Raw genomic sequence first — 15,314 nt, 5'->3', positions numbered from 1 at the left:
ATAAAGATACCAGAGTTTATTAATTTTTGCAGCAGATGAGAGACAGTCTAGTTCATGTCTCACACATTGAAGCACAGTAAGGCAAGGCTGGTAAATTGAGAATGTCCTGTTTCTAATAACCCCATGCTTTCCTAAGCCTCTAGAGCTAAGTGGATACACTGGTTAAGAAAGAGTGAGATCCTTGCCATCGAAATGGAGAGAACAGGGAGCAACCAGAGTTGGGGAAAGTCCCCAATTCCCACCCCATCCCACTCTCTTGCCCCCACCCTCCAGGCCCTGTGCAAAGGATTTCCAGCTGGGCCCCTCACTGAGACAAAGGTGATCGTATCTCCCATTATAAGGCATGTTATTGTAAGGATTGACACACAGCCTGGGTTTGGGGAAATTTCTTAAGACATCTTAGAGGAAAAGAATCTCCCTGCAGCCCCACTCCAGCCCATTCTGCCCACCTATGGCTTGAAGCTATGGCCATTATTTGCAGGTGAGCACCTGGACCAAAAATTATTGGTCACTGGGTGTATTTCCTTCATCTAAGAGAGAAACGTTGCTTCTGTAGCAGTGATTCAGGTTCTGAGTCCTGATGACTAATGTAAGGAGGAGAAGAGGGACTGGTGGATCCAGGTGGGCTTTCCTTTGGAATGTGTGAAGCTGTGAGCTCCAATCTCTTTTTCTCCAACCTAACCGCCACCCTGAGAGACTCTGCTGCCAGAACCTGACTGTAAGATCTGCTGCCCCAAAAGCAGGAAGCTGGCACAGCTGGTCTGCCCTTTAATTAATTAACCTGCCTTCTGCCCACTACATCTAGATTTTGAGGGTAATTCTGGAGTTTGGCTGAAACGCTGACTTTTTGGAGGTCTTTTGCCCATACAGGATTAAGGATTTTATTGCCAGGTCTGTTCCAATCTGCATTATATCTTCCAGAAATTTCACACTGCTTCTTTCTGCTAGTAGAAACCCTTCTAGATTCCCAGGACTGCTGTGGGTTATTTTTCTGTGTATAGTTCTTCTGACATTTCAGTGGGAATTAGGGAGAGAGGAAAATAAATGTGTGTGCTCCTCCAATAATCCTGAATGAGAACTTGTCTTTTCTAATCCTGGCTCTTGCTATGCTCTCCCCTTTCCTCCCTGCTGCCATGCATTTCCTCCCCTATCAGCCCTTCCTTTGACTCTAGCAAGTCATGTAAGGTCCTTTCTAACTAGCACCCACCTGTTTTCCAATTTGTTATTTATATACCTGTTTCTCCAAATTGATTTTCTGTTCCTTAAAAAACAGGAATCATTTCTCACTCACTTTTCTATTCCCCACCGTGCACCACCCGCGGAAGGCATATAGAAACATTGACTTCTTTCCCTCCACTTCTACCCATTCGATACTCAAACATTCGATATTCAAAGCTTGAATAAATAACTAAATGCTTGGATTTATTTGCATTTACTTTTATTTTGCTTCAGAAATTAAAACTAAATACTCATTAAATATTAGGCTATACTTTCACAACTTTAAATATTAACAGAGTACAATTTTAAGAGCATGATAAAATATTTTAAAATTGTTCTCTATCCTTTCACAAAAAATTTTGCTACATATCCTATCACCAAAAATATTTTTAAGTATTTTGAAGATGTTGCTAAGTATGTTAACTTTTTACACTACATGTATAAATAATAATCTGTTTATAAAGTAATATTGATGCCTATATGGGGTTTTATTGATTGATTCTCTCAGGGTTTATTTCCAACTTTTCACTGTTGTTTAGATGTGCACTTAATTTATATGATAGAGCAGTTATCTATAGCTTCAGTTTAACTCTGCTTTACTATCACGGATTAGAATCTTGGGTTTGTTAACACGTTATGTCGTTGTTACTGCTGCAGCTATTGCTGTCATTTGCTTATAGTGGTAGAGGGAGGGAAATATTAGGCAGGGGCCTAATATTTGAATGGAAAATGTACAAATACTATGCAGCTTTTCTTATTATTATTAGTGATGAGGACATTACAAATTAATTTTTGCTGCTAGTGTGTCACTTTTATCCCTTAATTTGATTTATTTCCTGTTTTGATAGGGAGAGAAAAGTAAAGATGCACCTTCCTGGGATCCTGTTGGCCTGAAATTCCTAGAGCGGAATACTCCCAGAGACTCTCACTGCCACCTTTCCAACAGCCCTAGGGCAATAGAGCACGCCTATCAATATGGAGGAACAGCCAACAGCCGCCAAGAATTTGAACACTTAAGAGGAGATTTTGGTGAAAAGTAAATTAACACACTATACTTCTAGAAAATTAATGACAAAACTAGGCTCCATCCTTGTTTGCCACATGTCATCTTTTTCCCTGTGATCCTTTCCTTTCTGTGCCACATTAATCCTATTATTTTATCATCAAAATAAATACTAAATAGTACATGATTTATGCTTTCCAATAAATTACATTCTCTGTGACTTTTCCCCTAAATGTAAGGTGCATAAAACAGCATTCTCCCAGGAGTTTGATGTATTTGATCAAAAAGAAAAGTCAATCAAGGAAAGGAAGATGGAACAAGTTTCAAATGACCGATTACCTAACATTGACATCACCTGCCCTTCCCCATACAAATTGCTTTCAGATTATAAATGGGAATGTATTCTAACTGCTAGAAGGTTAATAAGGAAAGACACTAAAAATACAATGATGCTTGTATGTATTGTATTGCCCCTCCACCTGTCTCAAACCCCATCACCTCCTCCCAGTATTTCACAAATCTCTAGGTTATTTACAATTATTGAAGATTTGTTTTTAAAGTTTTAGAGCCCAAATATTTTTACATAGGTTTTGGGGGGGGTGTTTTTGTTTTTTCAGAGACAGGGTCTCGCTCTGTTACTCAGGCTGGAACTCCTGGGCTCAAGCAATCCTCCCACCACAGCCTCCTGAGCAGCTAGTACTACAAGCGCACACCACTGCACTCAGCTAATTTTTTTAGATTTTTGTAGAGACAGAGGTCTTGCTATATTGCCCAGGCTGGTCTCTAACTCCTGGCCTCAAGTGATTCTCCAGCCTTAGCCTCCCAAAGTTCTGGGATTGCAGGCATGAGCCACTGCACCTGGCCTAGGTTTACACAACTCTTTCAAACATTCATACAGGCAATGCATCCAGTAAGAAATCTCTAATGCCTTCTAATTTGCTACTTTCCTAATAGGCAGAATCAGTATCTTGTATTCTTCAGGAATAATTTAATCAAAGTAGAAGTTAACCTAATAAATGTATCTTTATCCATAGCCTGGAACTAAATTTCCAGAAAGTTTTGGTTAATTTCTACACACTCAGGTGGCTACTTTTAACATGTTTTCAATATGTGATATCCATCAATTAATTTTTACTGGGGGAAAAATTTAATTTGTATCTTAGTACACAAATAATATCATTTCTATTCAAATGTATGCATACTAATTATGCACTGGTATTTTATCCACATGGATAAGAGTCTTTAACATATAGATTTTTAGAAAATTGCAACCATATTTTCAAAGCCAGACATTTTGAAATAAGATCCTTAAATGAAAAAACACTTCCTTAGATGTGGAATATATCCCTGTTGTATAAGGAAGTAGAGAATTTACATTTTTGAGCTAGCCATGCTTACTCAATATTCATTAATAATACTCAGGGAATAATTAGAAGTGATATTGGTTTAGATTAGATAGAATGGCTACTTATTCATTCTTCCTTACACTGTATTACTTTGAGAAGTTAGAGATTATCCTCAGTCTCATTTTACATATAGTAAGCTTTTTCTTTTCATTTACCAGATCTCAGTTTTCCATTCGTCTGAAAACTCGTTCCTCCCATGGGATGATTTTCTATGTCTCCGATCAAGAAGAGAATGACTTCATGACTCTATTTTTGGCCCATGGCCGCTTGATTTTCATGTTTAATGTTGGCCACAAGAAACTGAAGATTAGGAGCCAGGAGAAATACAATGATGGATCGTGGCATGATGTAAGTTGAGGGCAGAGAACAGCATTATCAGCAAATGTACCGTTGTCAAATGGACTGACACTAATGTCCCACCATTGATCTCTCCAGAGAAATAGCCATTATAAAATTCTGCTGCTGTACACTCAGACTTCAATTTCAAAAACTTTTATCAATTCCTTATAAAAATTTCAAAACATACTGTTATGGTCTGAGATGCGAGAAATGACCACCTAAAGACCGAACTGAGCCAAATCAGGAGTCTTTATTAGCTGGCCAGCGACTACTCTCTGCACCACCCAAAGGCAGCACAGAAAGCAGCAGTGAGCCTTTGAAACAGAAAGTTTTTATATTGTAAGTTTGTGGGTGGACAATTACTAAGACAGAGCAAGCACGTGTACAAAAAGCCTTGAGTAAGCATGATATCATTTTCTTATCTTTGGTGTAACAGGATCTGGGCAGTTTGGGCTCTGGGCCATATCTTGTTCACGCAAAGCATGAGTGTCGTAATAGCTTCACACAAAACATGGGGGCTGTAATCATTTTACGCAGAACATGGGTGTTGCAGTCACTTAGGAATTTCTGTGTTGGGGGTAGCAAGCAGGAGCAAGCAGGTTTTACAGAAGCAGAATGGCAGATTAATGATTTTTTGGTGCAAAACTCAGACTGTAACAATACTATTTAAAAAGAAATGCAGGCTGAGTGTAATTATTTTAAACAAAGGATCAGTGGCCAGCATAAACTGAAGTTTGGTTTCTTTTTTTTTTTTTGGAGACAGAGTCTCACTCTGTTGTGCAGGGCTAGAGTGCCATGGTGTCAGCATAGCTCACAACAACCTCAAACTCTTAGGCTCAAGTGATCCTCCTGCCTCAGCCTCCCAAGTAGCTGGGACTACAGGCATGCCCAGCTAATTTTTTCTACATATATTTTTAGTTGTCCAGATAATTTCTTTTTATTTTTAGTAGATAAGGGGTCTCGCTCTTGCTCAGGCTGGTCTCGAACTCCTGACCTCAAGTGATCCTCCTGCCTCGGCCTCCCAGAGTGCTAGGATTGAAGTTTGGTTTCTATTGATTTTTCACTTAACTTGTTTTTACTGCCTATACCTTTTTAATTTTCAACAATTATTACTGAGTGTCTTTTATAGGCTAAACTGTGGAAGACGCAAAGTGAAGAGTGAATCAGGAAGACAGGATATCACAGGAGGAACACATAAATATTGAAAGAAATCAGTGGGTAGTAATGGCAATGTAAGATGGATTTACAGTTAATTACAAGCTTGAGGGAGGGAGATAACATGTGGGCTGGTCAACTGGAAAGAGCTTCCCAGAGAACTGAGCTAAATATAAGCTATATTCAGAAATTAAGCCTGTAGCTTTAAATCATTCTATCTAAAGGTCAGAAAACACGGATCACTTCCTCTAACACATGAAATGGTAAATCGAAGGTGAGCAGGAAAATACACTTATGTTTACAAAGCACGGAGGCCTGGAGATAACTCACAATAAAGCATACGCTATACAACATAACAGAACCAAATAAGGCATAAAGTTTCTGTCATTTTACAAACTGGATTGCCAGAAGCCTACTAAACAGAGGAAGAGACAAACTCTTGACCTTCGGAAAAGATACTACGTTTTAAAATAAACTTTCTGCAGATTTCCCACAGCACTGCAATAGCAAAGTTGGGAGGAGAGGCAACACAGCCTTTTCCCCAATCTTGATATGTACCTGAGTTTTTCCCTTTTCCTTCTCTCCATTCAGGTGATATTTATTCGGGAAAAGAGCAGTGGCCGACTGATAATAGACGGTCTTCGAGTCCTAGAAGAAAGTCTTCCTCCTACTGGAGCTACCTGGAAAATCAAGGGTCCCATTTATTTGGGAGGTGTGGCTCCGGGAAGGGCTGTGAAAAATGTCCAGGTAAGCCAGCATGACCAGGTAGAGCCATGGACCTTAAGGGCTGAAATATCACTTAATCAAGGCCCTCATTTTACAGATTAGGAAACTAGCAAGAGTAAATTTGTAGTTTGGCTGGAGATGAGATATCAAAGTAAGTATTTTCCTGTGGGCTGTCTGCCTGTCACATTACAAAACCAGGAGTGATCTTTTCATTCTAAAGTAGATGTGAAATGAAAACAATTTTCAGAGATACAAATTATCATGAAAATTTATGTCTCGAGGGAATTTTATTTGTTCAACAAGTACTCTTTACTCCTAATATAAAGAGATAACAGAAGAAAGCAAGTCATTCCATATTATTGATCAAAAAAAGTTGTAGGTCATTATGAAAACTACAATCCCGTTTTTGTTTCTTACACATACACACACACACACACACACACACACACACACACACACACACACAATTTGTAAATGTGCAAGGAAATGTGGTTACCCTGGGGATAAGTGAGAATATAGTAAGAAACATTATTTTTGTAATTTAAAAATTAAAAATATTTCACCTTTCAAAAATATTTAGTAGTAAAGAAAACGTCTCAAAGGACTAAGTTTTTCTTAACATAAATATATTAATAGATTTGATTTTAGCACAAAATATTAATAATACATTTCTAAGATCCATTAATATATGTAGACAAAGCAAAAGGTTTAGATTATAATTATATTTTAAATAAGCAGCCCCAATTCCATGTCAACCTCTTTAAAAGATTTCTAAATGCGGTGTGAAATCAGTTGTCTAAAGTGGACCAAGTTTCATGTTCTGTGATATGAGAAATTCTCAACCACAGAGGCAGCTAATGAAACCAGAAATGCAAGCCTTCTGCTGTTTATTTAGCTACAGTAGATTAAGTTAAGAACTTTGCTAGCCTTCATCAGCATTAAGTGATCTTGGGCACAGCTGTCATTCTTGAAGGAAAACAAAACAGAATATCTCTAATACTCAATTTGAAAACCACAGCTGTACTTTATTTTATCAAGTTGTTATGTAAAAATTTACGTAGCTTAATTACTGCAGGGTAACATCAATTAAAAAAATTCCAGCTTCAAAGAACTAGTTAAAAAGCCAACTACCTGAAAAAGTATTGATCATTCAGATAGCTAAAATAAATAAAATGAGGAATGACTTGGTTTCTCTCAGAACTCAAACCCCCTCATTTTGCTTCCCCATCTGTGTTGAGAAAATGGATTTTAAGGTATGTCTTCTTCTCTCAGATTAATTCAGTCTACAGTCTCAGTGGCTGTCTCAGCAATCTCCAGCTCAATGGGGCCTCCATCACGTCTCCTTCTCAGACATTTAGCGTGACCCCTTGTTTTGAAGGTCCGATGGAAACAGGAACTTACTTTTCAACAGAAGGAGGATACGTGGTTCTAGGTAACATGAGTTATGCTAAAAAAAAAACATGAATTATGAAATGCTTCTTTCCTGTAGATGATAAACATGGAATATCAGGCCCAGAGTTAAAATTTAAGAATGCCAAACTCAGCCCTAGAAAATGATCTCTTTCCAGAAGGACCACCCTTCTCCCCTCCTACCATTCCACACCCTCCCTGTTTGTTTGCCCTGACCAGAGCTTCTCCACAGCCGCCAAACTTCTGGATGCAGACCATCTCAGCTCCTTTAGAACTGCCTGTGCTGCTCCTCTAGGTCTTGCTCTGTTCCCTTAGCATGAACCATTGTCCCTCTAAAGGGAGTCCCACTTCCTCCCCCTGACCTGCAACACCAGCAGACAACACCATGCTTCAGAAAGTTTATTTCTGGATGTTTATTCTCCTGGACCATTACTCTCTCATTCATTCAATAGTTTTTATGGTGTGTGCCTCCTGTATGGCAGTTCCCTGCCCTCAAGGCACTTCGGCACTCTGTACATTCCCTGAATAAAGAAATTACAAGGCAGCCTAGTATATTTTTTTAAAACTAGCACCATGTCCAATAGAATAACCAGAGGCAGTATTTCCTCTCTTTGGCTCATGATTTCACTTTCCTTCTCTGCCCCACCCACTTTATTCCTACTAAAACACCTACACTCACATTTCTCAGCCCTTCATTGAATTTCAGTGTTAAGAACACTAAAGTTTTGGACAGTGTGAAATGCATAACAAACTGCACAATTAATGTGCTACTCCATGAACATTAGCTAATACCAGGAAAAATTAAAAAGTGATTTATAAGGAGATACATCAAGTGAACCTTATTAAGATGCCCAGCTTTGCAATGAGTCTCTTGGAGTGAATACAGCTATTCTTAGTAAGAATTTTCTTGGATCACCTCAATGACAGCTCCGAAATGCTTTGTTGCTCTCTTTCTCTCTTCTCTGAAATGCTCTGCAGCACTGGCACCAGTTAGGTTTTTGTTTAAGAATTATTTTAAAATGTATGTCTAATCAAGTCATCTCCTTTGCTCAGTGACTGCAAAATAAAATCTAACTTACATACTTCAGCATTAGGGCCCTTCCCCGTGCGGCTCCCTGCTCACCTCCTCCTCCCCTTGCAGGAACAATCCGGCCACACGGGCCTTCACAGTGCTCCCCAAGCATTCCAGCCTCCGCACCTGTGTTCAAGCCACTTCCTCTGCCCTGTCCTCCTCATTTGTGAAATATTGAATGGTGCTGCTATTGGGAATTAATTTATTCTTTCCTGAACTCCCATAGCACGTATTTTTAGTGTGCTGTTCCCAGACTCATGCCCCACGACAGTCGTGATATGTTAGTTACCTTAGTACCTCACAGAGCTTTCCACAGTGAGTTTGACATGGAAAAGTCACTCTCTACTCATCTGTTGAAAAACGCATCAAACTTTCAAAAACAGATACAAAAATGGATAATTACAAAATCGTGCCATAGTTACAAAGTCTATTTTGCTGTTCTTGAGAGTTTATAGGCTTTCTCTCCACAGATGAGTCTTTCAATATTGGATTGAAGTTTGAAATTGCATTTGAAGTCCGTCCTAGAAGCAGTTCCGGAACCCTTGTCCACGGCCACAGTGTCAATGGGGAGTACCTAAATGTCCACATGAAAAATGGGCAGGTAGCGTTTTAAAACTTTCTTAACAATTTGTTTCATCTAACCTTGGATTGCAGATCTGAAGCAGATTTATTTCACAGAATTATTTCATAAATCTTTCCTGACTGGAAAAAAAAATAGGGGACCTGTAATGTGAAATTTAAATGTGGGCAATATTTGGATTCAGATTCATATGTTGGGAGTTGATTTGATTAGAACAGTCATGAAAATATGGCAAAGTTACCAAAAAAAGATCACCAATAACAACATAAAGAATTTTAACAAAAGAACTAAAAGAGGAAGCAGCAAATATAACCAATTATCAAAATCAACAAACACTAAAACACCTTTCTAAATAGCTTTATGTATATCTGATATAATACATGTATATCAGATATATAGACATATGATCTATAAATATACATATTATTCTCAATTGCTAAAAATAAAAAATTTTGTTATAAATACCACTCTCATCCTAAAATATTACTAAAGAATATCAATGAAGGTACTCAAGTAAATATGTATGAAAAACCATATTCTAACTTAATACAATGGATTTTTATGAGGCCTAGTATGTTCTATTAAACTATAATAAACCATGTAACAATAAAAGTTATCCTTACTTGGTGCTTACTATGTGTCAGGTACCATTCTAAACGCTCTTGTGGATTAACTCATTTAATCCTCCCAGCATCTCTATGATATAGGTAATATTATCAGTCTTATTTTATAAATGAGAAAACTGAGGCAGAGAGTAAGATAAGTCTGCCTTCAAGGTCCATGCTTTTCACCAATGCTTTAATTTGCTTTGAATAACACACTCCATCTTTAGAAATTAAAGGAATTCATTCTATTTCTTATTGTCTTTCTCTTCCTATTTTATTTTCTCCTGTGTGATTATTTTGCTTTCTCTCCAAGGAGCAAGCCTAGTATAAACTATAGCCTACCAAAGAGTGACCCCTTGTGTTCAAATTGCAAAGTTAATCATGTGTGGGTATTTGTTAAAAGTACTGCTTCACTGGTAAATTATTTAAGAAATTTAGTTTTCTAACAATAAGGAGAAACGAAACTAAATTATATAATGTGCCATGTCTTTTGCAGGTCATAGTGAAAGTCAATAATGGCATCAGAGACTTTTCTACCTTAGTAATACCCAAGCAGAGTCTCTGTGATGGCAGATGGCACAGAATTACAGGTGAGAAAAGCTGAGTGTCCTGGGTTTCCTTTATAAAGATGAGCCTGCACACCCACCTGTGGGATGATGACCTGGCAAATCTAGACTATAATATATGATAGGTGATGGACTAAAGTCTAAAAGTAGCCAAGATAAGAGTATCAAGTGTTATTTTACTAAAATATGTGTATTGAACTCACATGTAATTTGAAAAAGTGAAAGCTGCCAAAATAATGCTGGGTAGTTGTTTAAATAATACATAACTTATGGAGCAAAAAGGTAATGCGAGAGTATCCAAAACATTCTCCCTTTCAAAGGAAAATGTTACAATGATTGTTTGATTAAACATTGTTAGACATCATTGATGTTTTCAACAATATATGAGAAAGTGTGGGGTTTTATTCTGGAATAAATAAAAGCTATTACTGTGATAAATTAGTCTCTTTCATGTGAAAATTCATCATTCTAGTGCCACGTGTGACCAATCTTTTTCCTGTATTTCAGTTATCAGAGATTCAAATGTGGTTCAGTTGGATGTAGACTCTGAAGTGAACCATGTGGTTGGACCCCTGAATCCAAAACCAGTTGATCACAGGGAGCCTGTGTTTGTTGGAGGTGTTCCAGGTAAATGTTATTTAAAAGGGAAAAGTTTCCAAATCCAAAAAAATAGTAAGTTTTTGTAATTGTTATTACGGTATTAAAGAATTGAGCCATGTGTTTTCATAATTCACCTAATAATTCAAAAGATTTTATATACAGTGTTCATTAATGGGAAAAGCACAACAAAGTGACACATAAGACCTAGACCCCAGCATTCTAACCAGTAGATATGACTCTCTCCTTGCCATATTTGCTCATTTTTTTCTCGCCCATTTAAGTACATACCACACACATACATTGTGAAACATATGCTCTATTTTATCTATAACACAAAGAACACTCATTTGCTAATACTGCTCTAGGATCTGAGAACCTTGGAAGATTAAGCTTGCTGATAATTACTCCCTTCCTTAGTAGGAAAGAATGGACAGTTCTCCTTATCCACAATTAGTCTGAATTGCAAAAAACAGCTGCAGACCATACGTTCTGTTGTGTCTATGTAGTGACAATCCCTAAGAGAGGTTCCCAGCTGCAACTCTGTAAACATCATCAGTAACCACTGCTATCATCTGCCAAGAATGGTGGATAATCCAGAACAGTGATAGGAGGATACTTATGGGCGCCCCCGTCCCCCAATTGTTTTAAACCTCTGAAGAAAGGACCATGTCCTTATGTTGAATGCATTTGTTTTTACACATTTCACTAACTTGGAAAAACTGAATGCTGTAGCTGGGGATAGGGATATAAGAATTAGGCAACCAAGCTTTTCCATCTAGAATTTGGTGGGGATTTTTTTATTGACACATTATAGTTGTACATGTTTTGGGTGTACATGTAATATTTTGCTACCTGTATAAAATATATAATGTTGAAATCAGGGTAATTGAGATATTCATCTCCTCAAACATTTATCTTCTCTTTGTGTTGGGGACATTACAATTCTTATCTTCTAGTTAATTTGACATATACAATAAATTACTGTACTATCGAATACTGGAACTTATTCCTTCGATCTTACTGTATTTTTGTACCCATTAACCAACTTCTCTTCTTCACCCCTTCCCCCTACCCTTCCCAGCCTCTGGTAATCACCATTCTCCTCTCCCATCCAAGTACTAACCAGGCCCGACCCTGCTTAGCTTCCAAGATCAGACAAGATCAGGTGTATTCAGGGTGTTATGGCCACAGACACCAGTCTCCTCTCTATCTCCATGAGATCCACTTTTTTAGCTCCCGTATATGAGTGAGAACATGTGATATTTTTCCTTCTACACTTGGCCTGGTGGGGATTTTAATAATCTCCTAACTAGATTATTTTAGACTGAATCCTGTAAAGGCAGAAAATGCTTTGAGAATGAGAAAGCACAGATAAAATTAAGCATATATGCTGGACATGGTGGTTCACACCTGTAATCCTAGCACTCTGGGAGGCTGAGGCAGGAGGATCACCTGAGGCCAGGAGTTCGAGACCAGCCTGAGAAAATGCAAGACCCCATCTCTACAAAAAATAGAAAAATTAACCAGGCATGGTGGTGTGTGCCTGTAGTGACAGCTACTCAGGAGGCTGAGGCAGGAAGATTGCTTTAGCCCAGGAGTTTGAGGTTGCAGTGAATTAAGATGACTTAATTGCCCCCCTTGCCCCTGCATCTGGGGTCTCCCCATACCTTCTGGGACCTACGGTTCCCTATAAATGTTCAGTGATGCTCTCTTCGCTCCAGATCTTTGCACAAGTGCACAGGGCCTCAATTTCTGGGAAATGCTCTTCCTTTCCTCTCCTAGTACTTTTTTAAGGAGCAACTTCTCCCACTCCTCCCCAACCTTGCTCCTTATTGACCTTTGGGACTAAGCTCAGACTTCTACTTACCCTCATGCCCATTCACCCTAGAATGTGTATGTATACCACTGTTGCAGCACTTAACACAAAATATTGTTGAAGCTAAATAGTATACTCCTTGCTGGCTACACTCCTGCTGGCAGGGAACATAACTTCATTCAACATACAACATGGATTGTCTATTAAGCACCGTGTTAGGGTCCAGGAGATGGACAAAACAAGCATGGCCCTCCCTCACAGAAGTTATAGTATTTGTTCTTCACTCTGTACCCAAAGCGCTTACTACATCATTCAAACAAATATTTCTCTCTGATTTTTGTTTGTTTTCACTCTCTGATCCCAGCCTCACACACTGCTTCACTACAAGAGTTGCTAAGCTCCACAGACTGGATGGGTAAGATGTACCTGAAGCCAAATTCAGACGGCTTGAGACATATAACGAATAGCAAACTTTAGCTAATGAGCCAGCACACGGGAACTAGCAGGCCAGGGGGGCCTAACCACCAGCCCCCTGCACCAGTGCAGCTTTTAATTCCATCATGAATCATGCCAGCAAGCCCAGAACAAAAGCAATTATAATTTAAGCTAAATGTAATTAATTATATCATTTTGAGCTATTCAAGAATAGTTCTACTAAAATCACATCAGAAACCAGAGCATTAAGAAGGATAACTAAAGAAATGAAGCATAAATAAAAACTCCTACACGCATCGAATTCTCTTGGAATCTTTACCAGTTCTCTTGTGTCACTCAGAACCCTAGTGACTCATTATTTCTATCGATAAAAAGCTAATGCATAAAATTCATATAACTACACACTAAAAAAAGTCAACTTTAGTGTATGATAATTTTAAAATCAAAATTAAAAGTTAAGGAAATTTTTCAGTTAATGTAGCCCACATGTGAGTTGAACTATTCATTTCTCTACTAAAAATCCTGCATTATTCTGTATATAGTCAAGCCTTCAACCTGGGTAACATTCTCTTAAAATAATGCATTGATTTTATTAATCAAATCTTTAGTATTCAAGGGCACTTTACTGTCACTAGCTACAATTAATTGTGTGGTAAATTATGCAGACCATAATTGCTATATGAATTATTACCTCTGGATGATTTCCCCCATGAACCAAAGGGGGGCAAACTTGGGCAGAATCAAAACCTATGTTCTAAATCTAGTCTCCAAAATAAGTAGAAGCATTAGATGTTTCTACCTCTTACAATCTTTCCTGATCACTCATTTTTTATTTTGACAATGAAGTATACTGAGCAGGCTTGAGGAATATATATTGTCATACTAATCTTAAGATAATAAAGGAAATTGATCTCTCAGGCCCCTTCCAAATCTAAAACTTTATGATTATCATTCTAAATATGAAATGCCATTTCCATGATTTGTTTCCAGTATGTAGGTTCTGCATATTCTGACTCTACATTGCTTAGAAAACTTATTACAGCTGCTTGCTGATGTTTAATTTGCTGTCCTCTTTTATGTTCTTCCTTGAGTTACTGATTTCTGAGTATTTTCCATCCTTTATCTGCTACTGCTCACATAGCTATTTGTACATAACAATAAGCTTTGACTAAATGGATTTTAATTTTATGATATTTCTAAGCTCTCTAAATTGTTTTAAATTATATAGCTTCTATCATTCCAACACATTTAATTGTGACTGTACAATTAATAAGCATAAGGTTGCTTCCAGATCTCTAATTAAGATAAGGGGAGAAAGTTCCCCTGGCATACCACAGGGCACCTGTGTTCACATGAAGATTAAGCTAGTTATCATTACCCTATTTATAGTTCTTAAACCCTGAGCTCAGAAAAATTAAATTTTAGTTTATTTGAATTCATTATTTTCTCATTATATTTTGTGAGCTTGGCAAAAATGTGGAGGCTTAATGGTGAAAGATAATGAATTAAACAGAAACACTAACCAAATCCAAAAATAGTGTAGAAGCTAAAATTTCTTTCCACCTTTTTAGCAAAGTATGCAATAAATATAACTAAGGCCCAGGTGAAATCAACTTTAAAAACCATACATAGATCATGAAAGTTCACTGCTGAGGCTTTACATTTAAGTGGTAAATTTCAGCCTTGGAAGACAGCTTCAATACCCAGAAATATGGTCATGGAAAACGTGGCAAAACATTAAAATTACCACATGTTCATATTACTTCAAAAGCAAATAATGTTCCTGAGAAATGATTCAATTACAACTATATTCCATTTTTGACATGTTTTTTTTACCCAGAAGTAATATTTGGGCTTGGAATGCCTCAATTGCGATCTTTGTTTTTCTTTCTTTCTCTTTTCAGAGTCTCTCCTGACACCACGCTTGGCCCCCAGCAAACCTTTCACAGGCTGCATCCGCCACTTTGTGATTGATGGGCGCCCAGTGAGCTTCAGTAAAGCAGCCCTGGTCAGCGGTGCAGTGAGCATCAACTCCTGTCCAGCAGCCTGACACGACAGAACACAGCTGCCCAAGTTCAAAGTTCTTTAGAGCACTGAAATAAACACAAAGCCAGCCAGAAGGAACAGCAACTCTTCCTTCTGATGGAAGCGTTCATCTAGTTGAACAGGACTTAAATCAATCATCAAGGACTGGATGCTTCTTCTTTCTCATTTGGATCCTTACCTTGGATCCAAAATGTCTGCAATGGACAACAATCGAAGGAGTGGTAAACTTACTTGTATTGAAAGCACACACTTACTTCCTACTGGTGAAATTACTGTTCCTGTTTCTAATAAAATAGAAGGGATTCTAAATAAACACTGGCACACATTTTTAAAGTAC

General features: G+C 37.9%; 1 protein-coding gene across 3 annotated transcripts in view; it reads left to right on the top strand.

The window, feature by feature from the left end:
• The window catches only part of LAMA4 (laminin subunit alpha 4), a 132,887-nt gene extending 117,573 nt beyond the window's left edge, over positions 1-15,314 (top strand). For all 3 annotated transcript variants that reach the window (XM_045544208.1, XM_045544209.1, XM_045544207.1), the window contains exons 32-39: positions 2,067-2,254; positions 3,786-3,975; positions 5,713-5,868; positions 7,120-7,279; positions 8,800-8,930; positions 10,011-10,104; positions 10,588-10,707; positions 14,836-15,314. In XM_045544208.1, coding sequence (XP_045400164.1) covers positions 2,067-2,254; positions 3,786-3,975; positions 5,713-5,868; positions 7,120-7,279; positions 8,800-8,930; positions 10,011-10,104; positions 10,588-10,707; positions 14,836-14,981 — 1,185 coding nt within the window. In that variant the 3' untranslated portion in view covers positions 14,982-15,314. The remainder of the gene's footprint in view (positions 1-2,066; positions 2,255-3,785; positions 3,976-5,712; positions 5,869-7,119; positions 7,280-8,799; positions 8,931-10,010; positions 10,105-10,587; positions 10,708-14,835) is intronic.

The sequence above is a fragment of the Lemur catta genome, chromosome 2, assembly GCF_020740605.2.
Source record: "Lemur catta isolate mLemCat1 chromosome 2, mLemCat1.pri, whole genome shotgun sequence".
Classification (NCBI taxonomy): Eukaryota; Metazoa; Chordata; class Mammalia; order Primates; family Lemuridae; genus Lemur; species Lemur catta.
This window is presented reverse-complemented; position numbering and strand designations above follow the sequence as displayed.